Genomic DNA, 25870 nt, shown 5'->3' with positions numbered 1-25870 from the left:
CAACTCAGAACTCAGTCTAGAAGAAACTATATCTTCAGCATTTTTGTGACTTTCCTTTTGCCACTATGATAAAATAATTTCAAGAAATAATAATGGGGGGCATTCTCTTAGATCAGACCAATCACTATACAATATGATGCCCAAACAAGGTACAAACAGCATCTAAGAGCTTAATTCTTTTTTTCCTGGAATTTATGCTTACATTTGTACATAACTGTCACTAACCTACATATTTCAGATGGGCAGATGATTTAGGAACTACATACCTACATCTCAGTTGAATGATCTTGAAATTACAAACACACACACACACAATCCAAAGCAGAAAACCTAGTCCTCTTAATTATTAAGACAAATTGGTTGGACACTCTCCAAAAGATTTAATTAACATGTATCTAAGATTTGGTCATTCTTCCAAACAACTTTATGCTGTGCAATTATATGGACAAGTCACACCACTGCTGTTTAAATTAAGGCCAGCGCATACCAACAAGAAATCCTTGGTGAACATCAAAAGAGAGTTCTAGAGACAGTGAATTGTTGCTCTACAGTACTTTGGAATCCCCAGAAATGAGCACTGTCTATTCACATGCAATGTTTAAATTAAATGCTGCTTAAAGACGAGAAAAACTCTTGGATGAGAGTATATCTGTAATGAAATGGAATGGGATCTGTTTTCATAGTTTGCTCATGTTCTTATGACACTATTAGGATTTGAATTTAAAAATTGGAATGGCCATTTAAGAGAATTCTTCTACCTGCCTTTGCCTGGAAGAGTTCAAACCAATGTCAAATTAGAGTCCACGAAAGAAAGGATCACAAAGCAGCTGGAAGTCACTGACACAGTTCAATATGGGCACCCTGCAGCAGATCCTGAGCTGGTGTAAACTGCCATAGCTCCATTAACTTAGAATCATAGAAGATCATAGAAGGGTTGGAAGAGACTTCAGGAGGTCATCTAGTCCAACCTCCTGCTCAAAGCAGGACCAATCCCCAACTAAATCATCACAGCCAGGTATTTTTCTTCAGAACTGTTGCTTAGCCAGCCTGTAGCAGGGCATGGGATTCTTCCGTCCTAAGTGCAGGACTCTGCACTTGTCCTTGTTGAACCTCATCAGATTTCTTTTGGCCCAATCCTCCAATTTGTCTAGGTCACTCTTGACCCTTTCCCTACCCTCCAGTGTATCTATCTCTCCCCCCAGTTTAGTGTCACCCGCAAACTTGCTGAGGGTGCAATATATCCCATCATCCAGATTGTTAATAAAGATGTTGAACAAAACCAGCCCCACGACAAAGCCCTGGGGCACTCCGCTTGATGCTGGCTGCCAACTAGACATCAAACTGTTGATCACTACCCATTGAGCCCGACAATCCAGCCAGCTTCTATTCACCTTCTAGTCCATTCATCCAATCCATACTTTTTTAACTTGCTGGCAAGAATACTGTGGGAGACCATATCAAAAACGTTGCTAAAGTCAAGATATATCACATGCACTGCTTTCCCCACATCCACAGAGCTAGTTATTTCATCATAGAAGGCAATCAGGTTGGTCAGGCATTACTTGCCCTTGGTGAATCCATGTTGACTGTTCCTGATCACCTTACTCTCCTCCAAGTGCTTCAAAATGGTTTCCTTGAGGACCTGCTCCACGATTTTTCCAGGGACTGAGGTGAGGCTGAAAGGTCCGTAGTTCCCCAGGTTCTCCTTTTTCCCTTTTTAAAAGATGGGCACTCTATTTGCCTTTTTCCAATTGTTCGGGACCTCCCCCAATCACCCTGAGTTTTCAAAGATAATGGCCAATGGTGCTGCAATCACATCAGCCAATTCCCTCAGCACCCTCAGATGCATTGCATCTGGACCCATGGACTTGTGCATGTCCAGCTTTTCTAAATAGTCCTTAACCTATTCTTTCACGAGTGAGGGCTGCTCACCTCCTCCCCATACTGTGTTGCCCAGGACAGTAGTGTGGGAGCCGACCTTGTCTGTGAAGACTGAGGCAAAAAAAGCATTGATTACTTCAGCTTTTTCCACATCATCTGTCACTAGGTTGCCTCCCCCATTCTTTAAGGGTCCCACACTTTTCCTGACCGTTTTTCTTGTTGCTAACATACCTGTAGCAACCCTTCTTGTTAGCCTTCACATCCCTTGCTAGCTGCAACTCCAGTTGTGTTTCGGCCTTCCTGATTATACCACTTCAGGTGACCTATGACAATTTACACCAGCCGAGGGTCTATTCCGATTTTAAACATTTTTTTTAAATGACTTGACTCCTAAAGATGATGTCTAGCACAATGTTTGTTTCAAAAAGAAAACAAACATTTTAAAAAACATTTCAAAAAAATAAAATAAATCACTCAGTAATTTGATTGCTAGGAACTGAAAAACCAAGCACTATGAACAGGGCCCCATCTTCACATGCATACAGCAGTGTGCTCAATTTAAATGTCACATTCAGCATAACTGTGCAAGCAAAGTCGGTAACTGCATGGGCAAAAGTCCAGACAGGTTTCTAACTGGACTTCTGAACATGACGTTAGCCAGGGGTGGGCAAATGTTTTGGCCCGAGGGCCGCATCTGGTGGGGGAAATTGCATGCAGGGCCATGAATGTAGGGCTGGGGCAGGGGGTTGGGTGCAGGAGGGAGTGCGGGGTGTGGGAGGGGGTGCAGTGTGCAGGAAGGGGATCAGGGCAATGGGCTGGGGCAGAGGAGGGGTCTGAGGTGTATGAGGGGGATCAGGAAATGGGGTTGGGGTGCAGAAGGGGGTGCACAGTGTGGCAGGGGGCTCAGGGCAGTGGTGCAGGGAGAGGTGCGGAGTCCGGGAGGGGGCTCAGGGCAGGGATGTGGGGTGCCGGAGGGGTGCGGGGTGCAGGCAGGGGGCTCAAGGCAGGGATTTGGGGTGTGGGGTGCAGGATGTGGGTTCCGGCCTGACGCTGCTTACCTGGAGCGCCTCTGGAGTGGCAGCGGCGCACACCGGTGCCAGGGCAGGCTCCCTGCCTGCCTTCATAGAATCATAGAATATCAGGGTTGGAAGGGACCCCAGAAGGTCATCTAGTCCAACCCCCTGCTCGAAGCAGGACCAATTCCCAGTTAAATCATCCCAGCCAGGGCTTTGTACGCTGGAGGGGAGGGATAGGGAAAAGGACCTAGGGGTGACAGTGGACGAGAAGCTGGATATGAGTCAGTCCTTCCTTAGAGGTTTTTAAGGTCAGGCTTGACAAAGCCCTGGCTGGGATGATTTAACTGGGAATTGGTCCTGCTTCGAGCAGGGGGTTGGACTAGATGACCTTCTGGGGTCCCTCCCAACCCTGATGTTCTATGGTTCTATGATTTGTCAAGCCTGACCTTAAAAACCTCTAAGGAAGGAGATTCTACCACCTCCCTAGGTAACGCATTCCAGTGTTTCACCACCCTCTTAGACCATTACTCCTCGTTCTGTCATCTGCTACCATTGAGAACAGTCTAGAGCCATCCTCTTTGGAACCCCCTTTCAGGTAGTTGAAAGCAGCTATCAAATCCCCCCTCATTCTTCTCTTCCGCAGACTAAACAATCCCAGCTCCCTCAGCCTCTCCTCATAACTCATGTGTTCTAGACCCCTAATCATTTTTGTTGCCCTTCGCTGGACTCTCTCCAATTTATCCACATCCTTCTTGTAGTGTGGGGCCCAAAACTGGACACAGTATTCCAGATGAGGCCTCACCAATGTTGAATAGAGGGGAACGATCACGTCCCTCGATCTGCTCGCTATGCCCCTACTTATACATCCCAAAATGCCATTGGCCTTCTTGGCAACAAGGGCACACTGCTGACTCATATCCAGCTTCTCGTCCACTGTCACCCCTAGGTCCTTTTCCGCAGAACTGCTGCCTAGCCATTCGGCCCCTAGTCTGTAGCGGTGCATTGGATTCTTCCGTCCTAAGTGCAGGACCATGCACTTATCCTTATTGGGATTATCCTTCTTTTGGCCCAATCCTCCAATTTGTCTAGGTCCTTCTGTATCCTATCCCTCCCCTCCAGCGTATCTACCACTCCTCCCAGTTTAGTATCATCCGCAAATTTGCTGAGAGTGCAATCCACACCATCCTCCAGATCATTTATGAAGATATTGAACAAAACCGGCCCCAGGACCAACCCCTGGGGCACTCCACTTGACACCGGCTGCCAACTAGACATGGAGCCATTGATCACTACCCTTGAGCCCGACAATCTAGCCAGCTTTCTACCCACCTTATAGTGCATTCATCCAGCCCATACTTCCTTAACTTGCTGACAACAATACTGTGGGAGACCGTGTCAAAAGCTTTGCTAAAGTCAAGAAACAATACATCCACTGCTTTCCCTTCATCCACAGAACCAGTAATCTCATCATAAAAGGCGATTAGATTAGTCAGGCATGACCTTCCCTTGGTGAATCCATGCTGGCTGTTCCTGATCACTTTCCTCTCATGCAAGTGCTTCAGGATTGATTCTTTGAGGACCTGCTCCATGATTTTTCCACGGACTGAGATGAGGCTGACTGGCCTGTAGTTCCCAGGATCCTCCTTCTTCCCTTTTTTAAAGATTGGCACTACATTAGCCTTTTTCCAGTCATCCGGGACTTCCCCCGTTCGCCACGAATTTTCAAAGATAATGGCCAATGGCTCTGCAATCACAGCCGCCAATTCCTTCAGCACTCTCGGATGCAACTCGTCCGGCCCCAGGGACTTGTGCACGTCCAGCTTTTCTAAATAGTCCCTAACCACCTCTATCTCCACAGAGGGCTGGCCATCTCTTCCCCATTTTGTGATGCCCAGCGCAGCAGTCTGGGAGCTGACCTTGTTAGTGAAGACAGAGGCAAAAAAAGCATTGAGTACATTAGCTTTTTCCACATCCTCTGTCACTAGGTTGCCTCCCTCATTCAGTAAGGGGCCCACACATTCCTTGGCTTTCTTCTTGTTGCCAACATACCTGAAGAAACCCTTCTTGTTACTCTTGACATCTTTTGCTAGCTGCAGCTCCAGGTGCGATTTGGCCCTCCTGATATCATTCCTACATGCCTGAGCAATATTTTTATACTCTTTCCTGGTCATATGTCCAACCTTCCACTTCTTGTAAGCTTCTTTTTTATGTTTAAGATCCGCTAGGATTTCACCATTAAGCCAAGCTGGTCGCCTGCCATATTTACTATTCTTTCGACTCATCGGGATGGTTTGTCCCTGTAACCTCAACAGGGATTCCTTGAAATACAGCCAGCTCTCCTGGACTCCTTTCCCCTTCATGTTAGTCCCCCAGGGGATCCTGGCCATCCGTTCCCTGAGGGAGTCAAAGTCTGCTTTCCTGAAGTCCAGGGTCCGTATCCTGCTGCTTACCTTTCTTCCCTGTGTCAGGATCCTGAACTCAACCAACTCATGGTCACTGCCTCCCAGATTCCCATCCACTTTTGCTTCCCCCACTAATTTTACCCGGTTTGTGAGCAGCAGGTCAAGAAAAGCGCCCCCCCTAGTTGGCTCCTCTAGCACTTGCACCAGGAAATTGTCCCCTACGCTTTCCAAAAACTTCCTGGATTGTCTATGTACTGCTGTATTGCTCTCCCAGCAGATATCAGGAAAATTAAAGTCACCCATGAGAATCAGGGCATGCGATCTAGTAGCTTCCGTGAGCTGCCGGAAGAAAGCCTCATCTACCTCATCCCCCTGGTCCGGTGGTCTATAGCATACTCCCACCACTACATCACTCTTGTTGCACACACTTCTAAACTTAATCCAGAGACACTCAGGTTTTTCTACAGTTTCGTACCGGAGCTCTGAGCAGTCATACTGCTCCCTTACATACAGTGCTACTCCCCCACCTTTTCTGCCCTGCCTGTCCTTCCTGAACAGTTTATAACCATCCATGACAGTACTCCAGTCATGTGAGTTATCCCACCAAGTCTCTGTTATTCCAATCACGTCATAGTTCCTTGACATCACCAGGACCTCCAGTTCTCCCTGCTTGTTTCCAAGGCTTTGTGCATTCGTATATAAGCACTTGAGATAACTTGTTGATCGCCCCTCATTCCCAGTATGAGGCAGGAGCCCTCCCCTCACAGACATTCCTGCCTGTGCTTCCTCCCGGTATCCCGCTTTCCCACTTACCTCAGGGCTTTGGTCTCCTTCCCCCGGTGAACCTAGTTTAAAGCCCTCCTCACTAGGTTAGCCAGCCTGCTGGCAAAGATGCTCTTCCCTCTCTTCGTAAGATGGAGCCCGTCTCTGCCCAGCACTCCTCCTTTATGGAACACCATCCCATGGTCAAAGAATCCAAAGCCTTCTCTCCGACACCACCTGCGTAGCCATTCGTTGACTTCGACGATTCGACGGTCCCTACCCAGGCCTTTTCCTTCCACGGGAAGGATGGACGAGAACACCACTTGCGCCTCCAACTCCTTTATCCTTCTTCCCAGAGCCACGTAGTCCGCAATGATCCGCTCAAGGTCATTCTTGGCAGTATCATTGGTCGTTGGCCCGGCACAGCTCTGGGAAGCAGCCAGCACCATATCCCTGCGGCCCGTGGGGGTGGGGGGCGCAAAGGGCTCCACACACTGCTTTTGCCTGTGGAGATCTCCCCTGAAGCTCCCATTGGCGGTTCCCAGTTCCTGGCCAATGGGAGCTTTGGGGGAGGTATCCACAGGCAAGGGAAGTGCGTGGAGCCCTCTGCCCCACCCCTCCCCTAGGGGCCGCAGGGACGTGGTGCCGGTCGCTTCCCAGAGCGGCACGGGGCCCAGGGTCCCACGGGGGTGGCAGTCCCGCGGGCCGGATCCAAAGGCCTTAGGGGCCAGATCTGGCCCACAAGCTGTAGTTTGCCCACTCCTGCATTAGCCAATGTGCACATGCTAGATGTGATTTTCTGAAAATAATTCTTCTGTGTTATTTTATTTTTGTAATGTTTTTACCATTGTCTAATTTATTATTTATTATTAGATTTACAGCAGTGCCTATAGGTTCAACTTATATCAGGTCTCCATTGTGCCAGACACTTTAAAAACACACAGGAAACAGTTATACTTTGAACAGACAGGACAAAGGATGGGAGAAAAAGTTAGTATAAAAAGCAAAGTGATGAGGTTGGCAAATGTGTGAGAACCTGGATTATTTTGTATCTTATTTTTGTGTGCGCTTTCTATTTGTTTGTGTGGCATGTGTGTTGTGGGGTATGGGGGAAAAAGGGGGGGGTTAATTCCCCTTCCCCTTAGCTTAAATTTAAAAAAATACACCACAACAAAGAATAAAAGCAATTTTCATTTCTGTTCTCATCTCCCCAGACCAAACATCACGAATTCATATTTGAAACTAAGCACATATTGTGAGGCAGGCTGTGCCTCCTCTAATGGACAATGTCCTTTTCAAAGACCCCATCTCCAAATTCCTTTTTAAAGTCATAATAAAAGAATGAAAGAGAACATTTCTGACATTAGTCTTCTCAAGTATGATTATTTTCCACCTTGATTCATAATAGAAACTTTGGGATGTAAATGTATTTCATTATCAGAATTTCTTGAAGATGAAACAAGATAAAAATGCTACAGTCGACTATTTTTAGACAAGCAAATATAATTCCTTTGCTTTATTCAGCAACAGAATGCTGACTAACTTAGTTTTGGCACCAAAAGCACATTCATTTTTGCAGATTCCCTCCCATAGATATAAAAAGGATTTATACTATTAGTATGATGTGAAATGAGACTATGGACAAGTGTATAATAATACAATATGTCAGCCTAGTTGAGACTCAGCCTAGAGTTCTTATTCTAGAAAAGAGTGTCTAAAAATTAGTTATTAGTTGCATTATTAGCCAGAAGCAAATTCAACTGAGATTATGTTTCTCAGGGGGAAAGAAGGAAGTTCTGAAGCAAATGTACAATGTATATGAGTATGATGTACCAGTTCTATCCACAGACTTTCACAATGCCCTCTGTTTCTCATGTATTTCCTGTCTACCTTACAGTAACATGTGATTTGTGATCTACTTAAGATTTCTATTGCCAGACTTTAAACTGCTGCTAAATTTGACCGCAATAGTCCTATCAGGCATTAGACAACTCCAAGCATACTATATTAACTTTGATTAACCTTCAGAGGGTCCCTTTGTCTCAGCATATTGATTTCAAATTTTTTCTTGTTGACCTTTAAGATTCTCTATTGTATAGTTCTCTTACATCATGAAGATTTATAGTTATCTTATACTCCATACTCCATGTTCATGTCTTTGTTATTGGCCTTTGGTCATCTATTTTCATGTTTTGTGTGAAATTTCAGTAAATGATACAGCTTTGAAATACCATAGTGTATTTCTAGTTTTTGGCATATTTTTAATGTATTTCCCTTTATATTTTTAAAAAAAGATACTAGCATGTAATGGACAACTTTAAAAATACTGTCTTCAGAAACAATTCTGGGCACATACATTGTAACATTACTATGAGTTTCTGTGGAGAAAATTATGGTGTCAGACGCAAAGAAGAATAACATGAGGTGAGGAATAAGCAGCCAGAAGAGTTGAATTATTAAGGAACAACCATTCTGTTTTTATGTAAATAAATTTTTTACAATAATTAACAGTAGGAGAGAAAAAGACATTTTTTACCACAAGTAAGAACAATTGTTTTAATTAACAAGTTTTCAAAAGATTGCCCTCAGACATCAGTTGCACTTATGGGCCTACTTTATTTCTCATCTTTACCTTTCTGAGAGGAAGTTCACTTTACTGAAATTTAAGTCATAGTCTGTCTCCCAGGCAAGTCAATTCAACAATTATCTCATTTTATACGGAAAATTATAAAAACACACCAAGTATTTGTTGTGCATATGAAACTCTTTCCTAGTTCTAATGATGTTTTATGCTTCTTTTTTTGAGCATAAGGCTTCATTTACACTACAAGCACTATGGTGTCACAGCTGCAGCTATGGTGATTTAGCTGTAAATACTTGCTACAGAAGTGGAAGGTGGTTTCCCATTGCTAATCAACTCCATCGAGAGGCAGTAGCTAGTTTAATGGAAGAACTGTTCCATCAACCAGGCAGTGTCTAAACTGGGGTTTAGATCAGCTCAACTACATCTCTCACGGGTGTGAATTTTTCACATCCCTGAGTGATATAGCGAGGTTGACCTAGGTTAAAGATGTAGACCAGGAGTGACAATTATCCCAACTCCAGCAAGACTGATTTAAAGATTCTCACTCTTTACAGCTTGATCACTTCTTAGACAGGCAGGCTGGGAATTTATTTAAACAAAATTCTGTATACAATATTCTTCTCCTCTTCCTCAACACGCAAATAAAACAAAAAATTCCTCTGACTCTCAACTGTATCTAACAGAATTCAGGATGCAAGAAAACTATCAGGTTTTAGCCTTATATAAAGACTGCTTTCCCCTACTTTCTACAGACATTTCCACAAGCAGAAGTGGGTGGGAAGTAGAAGAGGAAAAGCCTGCCAACAAAACCAGATTACCAGTTTCTTTCCTTGTGATATGGTCTCTCCTCTTCCTCATCCTACTAAAAAGCACAGTTGCATCATGCTGACATAGCTTCAAGAGTGTACAAAAGAGGGGGCTTACTTTAGTCAGATGCTGAAACCACACTTCTGGTTAAAGACAAAAAGGGATCAAGTTGGGGAGAAAAAGTGGCAATGTTCTTCTAAATTCCATCCATAAAATGAGACACCACTCACAAGAGAGCGTGCAGATTGTTCAAAATATGGTCATACATGCTCTCTCATCTCAGCTTGTCCTCAGTGGAGTCTGAATACGCCCACTGTCTCTGCTGAGCTCCTTGTGATTGGTTTCCTCTCAGTGAAGTTGGCATTCCCTGATGATGCATCCCCACCAGCGGGGCTCAAATACCTAATGGGGATCATCTAGGCTCCTTAGGCTTGGCGGTTTCTGGCCTCTGAGTTAACACCCATTGAGATGAATTGGACAGTTCATATCTCAGAGCTGTCATTTCAGGTTCTAAAATGCAGCCTGATGTCACTGCGTCAGTTAGCCTCAAAAATGTGAACCAAGTGTATGTACCACAACATCCCAAATAGCTAGAGACTTCATTTTGAAAAAGTAAATCTTATATTTTGAAGAGATCATAACAAAAGTGCTGATACTCCTTGCTGCCGTATACTGGCCCAATCTGAGCCCTGAAGATGACTGAGCAAGCAGATCCCACTTGCATGCTTGTGAGGGACAACCAGATATCAAATCTGCCCACCATATGTCAACCACTGAGCAGAGTTCTTTTTGCTTAAGAAACTGTACTTAGTGGGGACGAGTCTGGCCTAAAATGGTTTACCTACTTTCAAACTTGTTTCTTTTCACAGCTTCATAACCATTCAGAAAACAAACTTGGCAGCCTTTTTGCTGTGCTCTGGGCCACTAGGCAAAACAAAATGATCTTCAGCTGAAGGTCTCTGGATAAGCTACATAAGGTTGATTAGTATGAAATAAAGAGTTAAGCAAGGTCAGGAAGTCTGAAAGTAAATGAAAATTGAGCCGTAAAGAGAGAACTAAAGGGGCAGAGATTCTGTATATTATCTTTAACTCATAAACCTTCCTTGAGTAGGACCCATCTCTGAGGCCTGATCTCAAGTTATGGAGTTAAATCAAAACCAAAACACTTTTAGTTCATGCCAGCAGGGTCTACCAGGCCAGTTAGTATATGACAAGCTGGTATGCAGTAGAATTTACATCCAGTTGGTGCACACTAATTCACTATATAGACAAGCCCTCAGTGGGATACACTGCATTCTGTTCTGGATAGGATTACCCTTTTTCATCAGAATATTTTATGAACATAAATATTGGAGCCAATCAACAACGAAAACAAGTCATAAAAATATTTTAATTGGTCTTTTCTTATTAGGGCAACGATCTTTTAGCAAGAAATATGCAAATAAAGTAGTTCTGGTATGTGTCTGGGTATCCCTTAGAACTCTGTTATGGTAAAGAAACTGTTGATTCAATACTAAATTTTCGTTCCAGACTCACTGAGGCTTAGTAAACAACACTTAGTCATTGCACTTAAATTCTTTGTCTTCCAAGTACATGGAAATTTACAGAGCATACATTATAATTTTGTTGGTAGCAGCAGCACCAGTAGAGTTTATTTCTTATGGGTGCTCTGCACATAAGCAACTCATGGGAGGAACACAAGGGGGGTGGAGGGGTGCCAGCTAAAGGGAAGGCATGTAACCCTCCCATGTGACTCAGCCCCACCCCACCCAAGTAGTGATACTATTTTAGGCCATACTCAAAGAGTAACAAGATCATACTTAGAGTAGTTATAAGTGGTTTGCTATCATACTGGGGTCCCACAGGGGTCTATTTTGGGTCTGATACTGTTGAGCATTTTCATTAATGACTTTGATAATGGAGTGGAAAGTATGCTTATAAAATACACAGATGACACTAGGGTAGGAGAGTTGGTTTTCTTTGGAGGACAGGATAAGAATTCAAAATGTCCTCGACAAGTGGGAGAAGACCCTCACCGTGTATCAAGTAGTGGGGCCCTTTGCCGGGATGGATGGAGAAGGTGAGTTTTTTCCCCTTTAACTGCAGGGATAGGTTTTGTCCCGCAGGCTGGTAGGAAGATGGTTGTTGACTCTTTAAGTCCCCCTTCCCCATTTCAGGTAAAGAAGCAGGAAGCAGTACAGCTGGACCAGATTAGCGAATGGGGGATGCTGCCCCCAGCCCCAGCTGACTGGAAGAGAGGGGGGATATTTATACTGAAGGTAGTGCCGGAAAAGCCTTCTTTAATCCAGACCAGAATAGCAGAACTCACCCTCCAACCCATGGAAATAGTTAAAATATCAGGTCTCATAATTATCCATTGTGGACATTACACCAGTTGTCCCGTTTCTTGAGGGGCTAGGAAAGAATTTTCCCTGACTGCCAGATTGGCTGAGGCAAGGTGGATTTTTCGCCTCCCCACAGCTGGTTACGGACCTGCTGGAATAGGGAAGGGGCAGGGCTGAAAATTGGGTTATAATGTCACAACTCATTATGTAAGCTTGTGGCAGATGTCCAGTGCAGGTACTCCATAGGGAATGGATATGGTGATCAGATAAAATTGGATGGTAAAGGTTTTAAAGGAGGAATCCTTTAAAGAAGCAGAGAAAGGGGATTTAGGGCTCCTATGACTGGTACGGTGGGGAGTCAACTTCCCCTTTATTGTAGCCCCCACCATAACCTTTATACGAGGGGGGCAGGGTCCAAGCTGCAGGATGGATGGGGCCAGGATTGGAAATAGGAAGAGATGATGGCAGCCCCTGAATATATGGAATTGTATATGAAACTCTGTACAATTTTATCTGCCAGGTACTTCCAAATATGTAAGAATAAAGTTGCAGCCTAATTAAAATCACCTCCAGTGTCTCCTGTCCTTCTACCATAGCAGGACAAATGAAATCAACAAGACACATTACAATAAAGCAAAAGCAAAGCACTGTACTTAGGAAGGAAAAAAATAAATACACAAATATGAAATGGGGAATAAATAACTGGTTAAGCAGTAGTACTGCTGAAAATGATCAGGGGTTTATAGTGGATCACAAATTGAATAGGAGTCAACAATGTGATGCAGCTGCAAAAAAGGCGAATATCATTCTGGGGTGTATTAACAGGAGTGTCGTATGTAAGGCATGGGAGGTAACTGTCCCTCTCTACTTAGCACTGGTGAGGCCTCAGTTGCAATACAGTATCCAATACTAGGTGTCGCACTTTAAGAAATATATGGACATATTGGAAGGAGCCTAGAAGAGAGCAACAAAAATGATTTTAAAAGGTTTAGGAAACATGACTTACGAGGAAGGTTAAAAAACTGGACATGTTTAATCCTGAGAAAAGAAGACTGAGTGTGGCCCTGATCATAGTCTTCAAATACGTTAAGGGCTGTTATAAAGAGGACAGTGCTCAGTTGTTCTCCATGGTAGAAAAAGAAGAAATGGGCTTAATGTGCAGCAAGGGAGATTTAGGTTTGATATTAGGAAAAACTTTCTAATTACAAAGATAGTGAAGCTCTGGAATAAGCTTCCAAGGGAGGCTGGAGGTTTTTTTAAGAACAGGTCAGACAAACACCTGTTAGGGATGGTCTACATATACTTTGTCCTGCCTTAGTGCAGAGGTCTGGACTAAATGACCTCTCAAGGTCCCTTGCAGCCCTACATGTATGTGATTCTATATTCAATTGTTTGGGGGTCTCTTAGAGATAAAACTACTAGTTTTACTGAAACAGTTAAACCAAAGAGCTGTCTAACGTAAGCATGCAGTAGCTGAACTGGGTAGGAACTGTTTGAATATACTAGACTATGCTATCGTTTTACAACACTTTAAGAATGACACTGGTGAGGGGAATCAGATTGCAAATCCCAGTAACATAATCTTATTGGGTCAATTCTAAGATCTGACAAAGCACCTCATAACATTCTTCCTAACTCATGTAATTTCCTAAGGCTATCTGGGGTATGCAATTTTTATTTGAGACCATGAACAAATCATTTTAAATCCAAAATACTGCTCAGCCTTATGAATCATATAATGTTAGTACACGATTATCAAGAAAGATCTATATGGAAAAATTACAGATTACATTCTAACTTCTCTGCACCAGTCACAGAAGTTTAAACACCGATCTGTGTCATACATTTTCCTTTGTGCCTGTCACCACTGGAAGAAAAATATTCTGAAAGACTGCAGAATTTAAGACTGCTTGGTTAATTCGTAAAGATGAGTCAAGGAAAGAGAAAAAACCCTTTGAAAGTGTTCAATCTGCTTGCAAAAGTGAAATTTCACTTGTGGCATAAATGTCAAAAGTAACAGAGTAAGGACATATGAAAAAAACAAAACAAAAATATTATAAATTACCTTTTATTATGTTTTGAACAGGCCTTCTGGTGGTCTAACAAAAAGGTAACGGTCAATGAATGACAAACTTCACAATTATCAAGTTTATCCTCTGAACTTAGGAAACTTAAAAATTGGTCCAATATGCGAGGACCCATATTCCTCTTCTACTTTTACAGAATTCTGACTAGAACAAAGTGAGCATATTTTTCTCCTAGTTTGCAACAAACAAAATAAATATGCCTATGACAAATCCCCATCTGTAACAACTTTCCTTTAGGAGGTCTCTCATCTAGCTCATGTTGTATAACAGCATCCTCTAACTTGCAAACATGAATTTCTCTCAGTAAAATAAAAACAATACAGCTATAAATACACACTCATGAATCAAAATGTTTGCAAAACATGCAAGTATTTGTTGATGGGAAGGCATAGAAGCGACTCACCACATTACAGCCAGGGCAGTCAGGGCCATTCTCACACATCCTGCGACGAGCCTGAATCCCTCCCCCACATTGGGTAGTGCAACGTTCCCACGGACCCCAGCCTGTCCAAAACATATGTGGAGGGCACAGCAAGTGCTCATTGCAGTATCTGTGACAAGGGAAAGCAAGAGGGAAAAGAAACTATTTAGTACAACAAAAGGTCTCCAACTTCTACATTTTCCATTATTTAGAAAGATGTTTGCATATGGAAATGTTTTACACTGATGGCCTTATATTTATTTGTTGAACCCTTTTTTAAAAAAAAAAAGTCAGAAGTATATATAGTATATAACCATTAATGGAATTGTATTTTATAATACTGTGGGTGTAGCATTTTCTTCATTGTCTAATCTCTTTCTACAATCTATTTAATGTACCTACTCTATTGTACTGGTAGCATATTATTTACCATAGTAGTTAGGTCAATCACTACTTTTGTAGAAGTAACATACACAGATATCTGAGGGCAGAATTTAGTTCATGGATTAGGTAAGTAGACGTCTATGCTGGCATTACTTTTCTAGAAGAAGCAAGCTTTCTTTTTCCAATTCAAATATAGCTGAGTTTGCTTTTCAACTGTCCCAGTGTAGTTAATGTTATAGATAAAATAAGAGATAAAACATGATTCTAAGCATAGGAATACTATGGTGTTTTGATTATGTTATTGCTTTTACCTCTAAAGTGCGTTTCTAATCATTGTAACCTAGTTAGGTTTTCCCAGTGGGCTACAAACAACCCGAATCAGAAGACCAGATAGCTATCCAAAGGGAGAAGCCAAATTCTACTCCATGGATTTTGTCCGGCCTGAACAAAATCATACAGGACACAATTTCCTTCCTCACTTCCTTCCTACTGTTGATGTACTGGTTATCTACTATCTATTTTCCCTTTACCCACTCAACAAGTTTCTATCCATTTATACTGTCCTGCCATGAAAATTAACATTAATATTTCGATCTCATTTTTTTATACTTGAATACAAATAGTGATGTTACAAATCTACTGTTGTCTTCAATAGCATCAGTGGCAGTGACCTTTCTTTCACAAATCCCTAAACACCTCAACCTATAATTCTTTATTACTAAAGTATTGGGGATTGTCAAGATGAATAGTTAGTGCATGGCAAGCTCGGGTGTAAATCTACGGTGCACTAGTTTGGCCACGCAGACTAGCTGTCTGTGTAGACCTTGCTACTGTGCACTAATAGTTCCCTAGTTCACAATGACCTACTCTCATTTCAAAGTGGAACAGATCAAAGAGCACTAGGTACCTTTTAGTGCACAGTAGCAGGATCCACACAGGAAGTTAGTAAGTGGCAAGCTAGTGTACTGTAGGTTTACAACCCAGCATGCCGCGCACTAATTGTTTACCTAGACAAGCCCTCTGAATGTTTAGAACCAATTGCTCTGTGTATGTATGTATGTGTTTGTACTGCACATGTAGATGTAGGTTTATCTTAAATGTGGGATTCTGCTTCAGAGAGTAAAGTTTGCTTTCTGGCCAGTGCAACACCACTGAAACTAACAAGGTTGCATGCGAAAAATGAGACCAAAATCTGGTTTTATGTGTACGTAGAGCAGGGCAAACTATTCACAGCACATAATGCATTTGATTAATTGAGACTTCTCCCCTCCCCACCCCGCTTCTCTGAGAATTATCTGAGAAAAACTCCTATTTGTATGTATTTGCTAAATCAAATTATCAAGAAATGGGTTGTCCAAACATATTTCAGCCTGTGTACTGTTTATAAACTATTCACCTATTTCTTTGAATATTCACTATTAGTAATTTACTGTTCACACTGTAATTGGTCACCTAAGTCACATCATGGGGTTCTGCTCTGATAGCTTCCAAACCCTCAGAATGTTCACAATGGATTTACAAACATTCTCTGTGCGAAAACAGTCACACACGCACATTTGCATGCATGTTTGTGACACTCTTCTCTGTGATCAATTGTTGAACAAAAGTTTGCTAATATGAATGTTCATGAGAATAGAGTAAAAGGGATCACATATGATGACAGAAGAAATTTCATCCTTTTATTATTCAAAGCAACGTGCACGCATTTTTTGCAGTATTCCACCTGCTCTTAGTAGAGTGGTTGTAATGAAGTTTGAGACACAGACATACAATAAAATTAATCTTTGACATGAAGCCAAGAAGTTATAGGTTCATGTCACATAAAATGTGTTATAAATGAAGTGCCTTTTTTTTTTTAATACCAAGTCCCATTTTCAAATGTCAACGTGTCATGTTTCTTGCTCTCTCTCAAGTAAGCACAGGGGAGAAACAAGACTTTACCAAATTAACTTTGTAGCTGATACTCCAAGTATTTGAAAGGTTAGGAATGCTGGAATTCTGCTAGTCAAGTCCAGTTAAAGATATATCTGAAGCTACAAAAATCACAAAGTACTTATACAATCTGCTTAACTTTTAATAAAGCAAAATCAGCCACAGAGCTCGGTTTGCATTTTTTTCCCCTTCTGAAAATATCACAGCACACAAGTCTTAGATTCACCTCAGCCAGCCAAGCTCCAAAATCATCAGATATGTTTTTATATTTAAAGATCAATTACAGGGGCAAATCTGGGAACTGTGTTGTAGCAAGAGGTTCTGAGCCACGTTTTATTAAGCCTCTTTCCGGCTGCATTTCAAGTTAGCCAGTAACTTCTTATTGCCTTTTGCACACACACTCTCTCTCCCTTTTAATTTTTTTCTCAGGACCCAGAGGGCTTACACTATACAGTAATTCAGCAAAACAAGCAATGTAAGAAACTAAGATCTGTGTAACTGCTGCCCTCAGCACAGACTGTCTACAGCAGTGACGAGGGCAGAAGGGAGAATGGCACACATACACATACACACAAAGGAAAATTCCTTCCCGACCCCAAATATGGCAATCAGCTAAACCCTGAGCATATGGTCAAGACTCACCAGCCAGACACCCAGGAAAGAATTCTCTGTAGTAACTCAGATCCCCCTCTCTAGAGTCCCATCAGAGGTGACTCAGCATATTTACCGCTAATAGTGAAAGCTCGATTAATTGCCAAAATTAGGCTATCCCATCATACCATCCCCTCCATAAACTTATCAAGCTTAGTCTTGAAGCCAGATATGTCTCTTAACTCCACTGCTACCCTTGGAAGGCTATTCCAGAACTTAACTCCTCTGATGGTTAGAAATCTTCATCTAATTTCAAGTCTAAACTTTCTGATGGCCAGTTTCTATCCATTTGTTCTTGTGTCCACACTGGTACAGAGCTTAAATAATTCCTCTCCCTCCCTGATCACTCTGATATATGTATAGAGAGCAATCATATCTCCCCTCAGCCTTCTTTTGGTTAGACTAAACAAGCCAAGCTCTTTGAGACTCCTTTCATAAGACAGGTTTTCCATTCCTCGGATCATCCTAGTAGACCTTCTCTGTCCCAGTTTGAATTCATCCTTCTTAAACATGGGAGACCAGAACTGCACACAATATTCCAGGTGAGGTCTCACCAGTGCCTTGTATAACGGTACTAACACCTCCTTATTTCTACTGGAAATACCTTGCCTGATGCATCCCAAGACTGCATTAGCTTTTTTGACGGCCATATCACATTGGCGGCTCATAGTGATCCTGTGATCAACCAATACTCTGAGGTCCTTCTCCTCCTCTGTTACTTCCAACTGATGTGTTCCCAGTTTACAACAAAAATTCTTGTTATTAATCCCTAAATCCATGACCTTGCACTTTCATTATTAAATTTCATCCTTTAGTATTACTCCAGTTTACAAGGTCATCCAGATCTTCCTGTATGATATCCTGGTCCCTCTCTGTATTGGCAATACCTCCCAGCTTCATGTCATCCGCAAACTTTATTAGCACATTCCCACTTTTTGTGCCTAGGTCAGAAATAAAAAGATTAAATAAGATTGGTCCCAAAACCGATCCCTGAGGAACTCCACTAGTAACCTCCTTCCAGCCTGACAGTTCACCTTTCAGTATGACCCGTTGCAGTCTCCCCTTTAACCAGTTCCTTATCCACCTTTCAAATTTCATATTGATCCCCTTCTTTTCCAATTTACCTAATAAATCAGAATCTCCTTGCTGTTGTTCTGGAAGCCGGAAAAAAAGTTACTCTTTCTTTGTAAATTGTTAGTTGTGAATTATTGGCTCAGCACTCCTAAACATCTGGGCCTAATTTAACAATGCATTATTCCAGTTTTATGCAGGTGTAACTCAGTTGGTACTGGAGTTAAGTGGTAAATCCAGCCCATTATATCCACTGGTTCTCCTGTGTCCACTCTTTTGCCAGCTCAACAAATTCTAAGATACAAGGAAAGAAGTTTTATTTTTACAAAACCTAACACTGGTTTGTCCTTAGTATACTTTGCTCTTTAAGATGCATTATAGCTCTAAAATGATTTCCTCAATTACTTTTCCTGGTACCAAGGTGGTCCTGGGGAATGAAGTGAGGTTGTACTTCAGTCGTCTGGAAAAGTAGCTCTACAAATGATTTTGTTATACTTTTTTTTAAGGTTTCAGAGTGGTAGCCGTGTTAATCTGTATCAGCAAAAACAACAAGGAGTCCTTGTGGTACCTTAGAGACTAAGAAATTTATTTGAGCATAAGCCCACGAAAGCTTATGTCCAAATAAATTTGTTAGTCTCTAGGGTGCCACAAGGGCCCCTTGTTGTTTTTACTTTTTTTTAAAGTAACTCAACTACTTCAATCTTTTGAACCTTCAGAGCACTTCAATACCACCATCTGGACCTTGTAATTTAATATTATTTATTTTCTGAAGTATTCCATATATCATTGCCCTTTTTACAATGTGCTTTTCTAGAGTACCCACTGTCTCAATAGTGAGCATTTAATTTCTGATTCACTGAAATAATTTCTTATTTTCTATACTGTGACAGGGTTTATTGACCACTCACTGGGCCAGTGGGGCTGACCAATCATTGTGGGCTCAGGAGACCACGCCCCCTCTCCCTCGCTGTGTGTGCTCCAGGTGGAAGGGACAGATAAAAGGAGTCAACTCAGCTCAGTAGCAACTGGCTGAGGAGGAGAAAGGACGTGTGCTGCAAGTTCCTGCAGAGGAACCATCGAATCTTCAGACTACTGTGGCCATGGACCTGGACAACGCTGTGGAGGAACAGCCAGCTGCAGAAACTGATGGGAACGCCAAGCCACTGCCAGCCGAGGAGATGCCCAAGATGGGCTTTATGGTAGGAAGAGGCGATGTGTTGAGGGTGCATGCAGGGTCAAGTGCCCCCCCCAAGCAGCCTTCCCAGGTGGGGAATGGAAGGGGCGGGGCCAGAACCTCTTCCAGCCATGCTGGGATGCTGCCCGGTACAGCGCAGCAGCTGCCTGGAAGAGCAACTGGAGGCGATAGCAGTGGGCTACCCCCCGTTCAGGGCTTGGCTTCCAGGGACAGCAGCCAAGCGAGCTGGCGTCTCCTCCCCACAGCATGCTCGGCCACTGTCCCTGGAAGTCAAGCCTGCGCAGGGAGTGGGCTGCCACTGCCGCCCCTCCCCAGCCAGGCTCTCTCTGAGGTAGCTGGCTACGCTGCACAGATTAGCAACCAGGAGTGGCTCCATCCCACTGCCCGCCTGGGCCTGGTTTCCAGGGAGAGCAGCTGAACATGCTGCAAGGGGAGGGTCACAAGTTGGTGCAGCGGGAGGATAGAACCCCTCTCCCCCATGCGGGTAATGTGGGGTGGGGAGGGGATATGGAGAGCGAGGGGGGAGGAGACACGTGGGGAGGTGACTTGTCTTCCCCTTTAGGGAGGCACGTCATCTACTAGGGAACATGTTATGAGCAAATGCCTCTATCCTTAATAGGGAGTTTACCAGCTTCATAGGGCCCTGGGTCAGAACCCGGTGCAGTAGGGTGGGTCTGGGTTCCCCTACCACTGCCCTGCACTTGCCACTATATGTGACTACCAGGGACTCTTGATATAGACTGGTTGCTGTCACGCCCCAGGGGTTACAGACTATTTGTTTACTCCTCCCCGCCCAGGAGATTAGGGCCCCCAAACTGCTATTGATTGTCCCAGCCAGGAGTCCCAGAGGCCATAGACTGATTGTTTTCTCTGCCCTGCCCATGGGTCCAGAGTTCCTGATTGTGATAGCTTGACTGAGCAGAGATTCTCGATGACTCTGTGATGAGGTGTATCAACCCTGAACTGCGTAAATGAGGGCGGCCCATGCTGGACATGCCGAGCCCCCATGATATATACCTATTACTATTTGTTCTTTAAAATGTCTATTTATCCTTTAATCCATGTGACAATTAGAATACAAAAAATGACACAATACTTAACCAAAACTCACCCTGTGGATTTTACTCAAATCTCAACTCCTTTTTAATATAAACTCACTCAGATTTTCTTTTGCGCTGTACTGACCAGTCATCTCAACAAAACTGATAACTGGTGTTCAGGCTGGCAGAGAGCTATGAGATTTTAGTTAAAGTTCCATATTTGCTGGGGGCAGCTTTTTATTTGGATAACCTATCTGCCGAGAGTATATTACAGCATATAAAAATCTTGGCCTTTTGACCAAAGAATGGTAAATATGCATTGCTCTGAAATAGCCAGAAGTGTGCACATTTTCTAGGACACTCGCCCTCTTAATTTTGTGTTACATGGGCAGATTCCTAGAATTTCTATGAAAAAAGCAGTGTGGTGTGCAACATTGGTCCACTGGAATGACTTGCTAATCTAATTTTTCTCATTATCTACATCACTGGAAAGATGCAGATTCAGTGAAAAAAATTCAGTTTTCCCTTGCTTCTGTGAGTGTACCTTACAGGAACACTAATGCAAATTTTAAGTGTGCATCCAAGAAAAAATAGATCCTTATACATTTTTTGGAACTGATGGCTCATGCACTCAGAATTTTAAACACTATTACATGATTGTATCGCAGCTTGCTATTTCTTCTGAAGCTGACAGGATGCCCCTGGAAACAAGATAATACATGTCAATGCAGTAGTCTGTCTAAATATATATACAAAATGAATGTTTCATTTCTTTGTTGGGATTCATGGAAGGTAATAATAAATTGGAGTCTCTTAGATGTGTGAATGATGGAATCAAAAGACCAAACTACATTTTGAGGTAGTATGACAAAACATCTAGTACTGGGGGAAGCAACGAACTGTGAAATAAAAGACCAAGTTAAAAGCTGACTTGAAGTGTTTAACCCAGGAACCTATCCTTGCAACAAAGCCTGTTGCCAACTGTGTCCACATATCTATTCAGGGGACACCATCATAGGGCCTAATCACATCAGCCACACTATCAGAGGCTCGTTCACCTGCACATCCACCAATATGATATATGCAATCATGTGCCAGCAATGCCCCTCTGCCATGTACATTGGTCAAACTGGACAGTCTCTATGTAAAAGAATAAATGGACACAAATCAGATGTCAAGAATTATAACATTCATAAACCAGTCGGAGAACACTTCAATCTCTCTGGTCACTCGATTTCTGACCCAAAATTGGCAATTCTTCAACAAAAAGACTTCAAAAACAGACTCCAACGAGAGACTGCTGAATTAGAATTCATTTGCAAATTGGATACAATTAACTTAGGCTTGAATAGAGACTGGGAGTGGTTGAGTCATTACACAAAGTAAAACTATTTCCCCTTGTTTATTCCCACTCCCCCCCCCACACTTTTCCTCAGACATTCTTGTTAACTGCTGGAAATGGCCCACCTTGATTATCACTACAAAGGGTTTTCTCCCCCCCACACTCTCCTGCTGGTAATAGCTCATCTTAAGTGATCACTCTCCTTACAGTGTGCATGATAAACATCCATTTTTTCATGTTCTGTGTGTATATAAATCTCCTCACTGTATTTTCCACTGAATGCATCCGATGAAGTGAGCTGTAGCTCACGAAAGCTTATGCTCAAATAAATTGGTTAGTCTCTAAGGTGCCACAAGTACTCCTTTTCTTTTTGCGAATACAGACTAACACGGCTGCTACTCTGAAACCTGTTTAGAGGTTAATATACACACAAAAAGAAAAAGAGTACTTGTGGCACCTAAGAGACTAACCAATTTATTTGAGCATAAGCTTTCGTGAGCTACAACGGGTAGTGATCAATGGCTCCATATCTAGTTGGCAGCCGGTATCAAGTGGAGTACCCCAAGGGTCGGTCCTGGGGCCGGTTTTGTTCAATATCTTCATAAATGATCTGGAGGATGGTGTGGATTGCACTCTCAGCAAATTTGCGGATGATACTAAACTGGGAGGAGTGGTAGATACGCTGGAGGGGAGGGATAGGATACAGAAAGACCTAGACAAATTGGAGGATTGGGCCAAAAGAAATCTGATGAGGTTCAATAAGGATAAGTGCAGGGTCCTGCACTTAGGACGGAAGAACCCAATGCACAGCTACAGACTAGGGACCGAATGGCTAGGCAGCAGTTCTGCGGAAAAGGACCTAGGGGTGACAGTGGACAAGAAGCTGGATATGAGTCAGCAGTGTGCCCTTGTTGCCAAGAAGGCCAATGGCATTTTGGGATGTATAAGTAGGGGCATAGCGAGCAGATCGAGGGACGTGATCGTTCCCCTCTATTCGACATTGGTGAGGCCTCATCTGGAGTACTGTGTCCAGTTTTGGGCCCCACACTTCAAGAAGGATGTGGATAAATTGGAGAGAGTCCAGCGAAGGGCAACAAAAATGATTAGGGGACTGGAACACATGAGTTATGAGGAGAGGCTGAGGGAGCTGGGATTGTTTAGCCTGCAGAAGAGAAGAATGAGGGGGGATTTGATAGCTGCTTTCAACTACCTGAAAGGGGGTTCCAAAGAGGATGGCTCTAGACTGTTCTCAATGGTAGCAGATGACAGAACGAGGAGTAATGGTCTCAAGTTGCAGTGGGGGAGGTTTAGACTGGATATTAGGAAAAACTTTTTCACTAAGAGGGTGGTGAAACACTGGAATGCGTTACCCAGGGAGGTGGTGGAATCTCCTTCCTTAGAGGTTTTTAAGGTCAGGCTTGACAAAGCCCTGGCTGGGATGATTTAACTTGGAATTGGTCCTGCTTTGAGCAGGGGGTTGGTCTAGATGACCTTCTGGGGTCCCTTCCAACCCTGATATTCTATGATTCTATGATTCTACAGCTCACTTCATTGGATGCTCAAATAAACTGGTTAGTCTCTAAGGTGCCACAAGTACTCCTTTTCTTTTTGCGAATACAGACTAACACGGCAGTTACTCTGAAACCTATACACACAAACAATTTCAGCTTTACTTACTAAAGAACATATTTGATTCCAGTATGGTATATATTTATTAGATACAAACAAAACCATTAAAACTTTCCCACTTGCTGTATTGATGCTTAATTTTATTTAAGATATAAAAATTGAACTTAGTCCACCAGTAATGCAGTGCTGTGATCTAACAACACTTTACTGCAGATTTTGAGTCTGGTCAACTTGCAATTCAATCACATTACAATCAATTTTCAGAGTCTGAAGGGATAGTAGAGAGGAGTGCCTCAACACAATCAGCTGAGTAGTACTGCTGGGAGCTCAGTCGGTTCGGGAAGGACTCAGATAAGTGAAAACTGAATGCACTGCTGAAGTCCATGTCCTTGTTAATAGTAATTGTAGTAAGAGATTGTACTGGGAATTTTTTTAAAAAAGGAACAGAAAGCAGGTAAAAGAGAAAAATGTAACATGAAAACCTGAATGGAAAAAATTAAAACAGGCAGTGGAGAAAAGTTAACTCACCTCTCCTCACGGTTCTGTCCCACACACACGCGGCCCCCGTGCCGAGGAGTTGGATTGCTGCATGAACGCTGGCGGACTTGAAAACCAATTCCACAGGTGGTACTGCAGGGTGACCAGGAAGTCCATGGAGTCCAGCCCCCATTTCTAGTAGAATAATAAGCCTTGGCTCTGTCATCTGTTATAATATACAGTGAGCAGCTACATGGGTGTAACTGAGAACAGAATTTGGCCCATTAATATTTGCAGAGATAGTTAATTCTGTATGGAGTTAAACTTCCAGAAGAACACTTGGTGGAAAAAAGAAGTTCCTCTGATACTTGTTTTTCCCATTGTTTCTACCTGGTCTATATGATATGTTGCTGCTAAAATGGGCCCAATGACCAAACAAATATAAAACCCACAAAGTCCTATGGGCAATCTGACATTCTCCTACATTATTTCAGAATCCAAAACACAAACAACAGAAATTGGAATTCAATTTTCCTCAGTTAATTTATTCTGGATACATTTAATATTTAAATGCCCACATTAACTTTTTGGAGATAATTTTGAATTACATATTGCTCAAGTAGGTTAAAGCAGCAGTTCTCAAGCTGTGGGTCAGGACCCCAAAGTGGGCAGCAACCCTATTTTAATGGGGTTTCCAGGGTTAACCTTAGACTTGCTGGGGCCAGGGGCTGAAGCCAAAGGCAGAGCCCCACCGCCCGGGGCCAAAGCCCAGGGGTTTCAGCCTTGGGCGACAGGACTCAGTTTACAGGCATTGCATCTGGGGCTGAAGCCCTTGATCTTTGGCTTTACTTCCCCCCCCCCCCCGACCTGCCCGAGGAAATGTGGCTCAGGTGGTGGGGCTGGGGCAGGCTCAGGCTTCGGTAACCCTTTCCTGGGGTCATGTAGTAATTTTCATTGTCAGAAGGGGGCTGCGGTGCAATGAAGTTTGAGAACTGCTCAGTTAGACAGTCCACATTATTTATAGCATGTCTTTTAAGGAAGATTTAAAACTTCAAGTTCATGCCCTTCCTCTTCTGTTTAAAAAAAAAGAGAAAAAGATCATTTTAAACAACAAAAAGAAAAAAAATCAAGTTCCAGAAGAAGTAAGATTTCAAGAAGAGACAATTACATGAGCTCACAATTCCACAAAATCCTCAAAGAAGATAACAATACCTTATGGGTAAGAGTACCAAAAGGTGCTGATAGAGCTAACAGAATCAATACGGATTTCTAATACTTGTAAACCCCTAGAAGGCACAGTCATGTTCCCATTAAAGTCAGTGGCTAACTCCTACTGACTTCAATATGAACAGTATCATGACAAATGTCTGGAAAGAAATTTTAAACCCTAAAGAAATCAATGCATTATAGTATCCCACTGGGTTTTTTCACACCTGAAAATTGCTGTACAGATAAGAAATTCAACAAAAATCAAACTCAACAATGTTATGCTCTTGAGATTTCATTATAAACATTTAAAAAGAATACTAAGGTTAATATAATACAAATTGTTTTACTCTATTGGGAAATGATTCAAAAATTAAAAAGCTCAACTGGTTCAATTCTACAACAGGATAAAAATGTTGAACTTGTCAGATCATTTCAATAGTTGGCCAAAAAAGTGCAGTTTTAACTTTTACTAATGGTTCATTGCTATTTGAGCACTGCATGAATCTTCCCTTGTTTTAATGGACCCAGAATTTTAACACTACAGAAAATGACTGCCTTAAAAATATCATAGTTAACAACTACTGACTTTGAACAGCAAAACAGGGTTGATTACTGTAAGGATTAGTATGAATGGC

The 25870-nt window shown here is 42.6% G+C and overlaps 1 protein-coding gene across 5 annotated transcripts in view; it reads right to left on the bottom strand.

The window, feature by feature from the left end:
- SEMA5A (semaphorin 5A) overlaps positions 1 to 25870 on the bottom strand; it is a 659545-nt gene that overhangs the window by 130178 nt on the left and 503497 nt on the right. For all 5 annotated transcript variants that reach the window (XM_084619687.1, XM_084619686.1, XM_084619685.1 and 2 more), the window contains 2 exons: positions 24078 to 24221; positions 14288 to 14435 (listed from right to left, as the gene is read on the bottom strand). In XM_084619687.1, the coding sequence (XP_084475813.1) occupies positions 14288 to 14435; positions 24078 to 24221 (292 nt within the window). The remainder of the gene's footprint in view (positions 1 to 14287; positions 14436 to 24077; positions 24222 to 25870) is intronic.

The sequence above is a fragment of the Lepidochelys olivacea genome (genome assembly GCF_965140295.1).
Source record: "Lepidochelys olivacea isolate rLepOli2 genome assembly, chromosome: 2".
Classification (NCBI taxonomy): domain Eukaryota; kingdom Metazoa; phylum Chordata; order Testudines; family Cheloniidae; genus Lepidochelys; species Lepidochelys olivacea.
The sequence above is the reverse complement of the archived record's forward strand: the minus strand, read 5'-3'. Positions and strand labels throughout refer to the sequence as shown.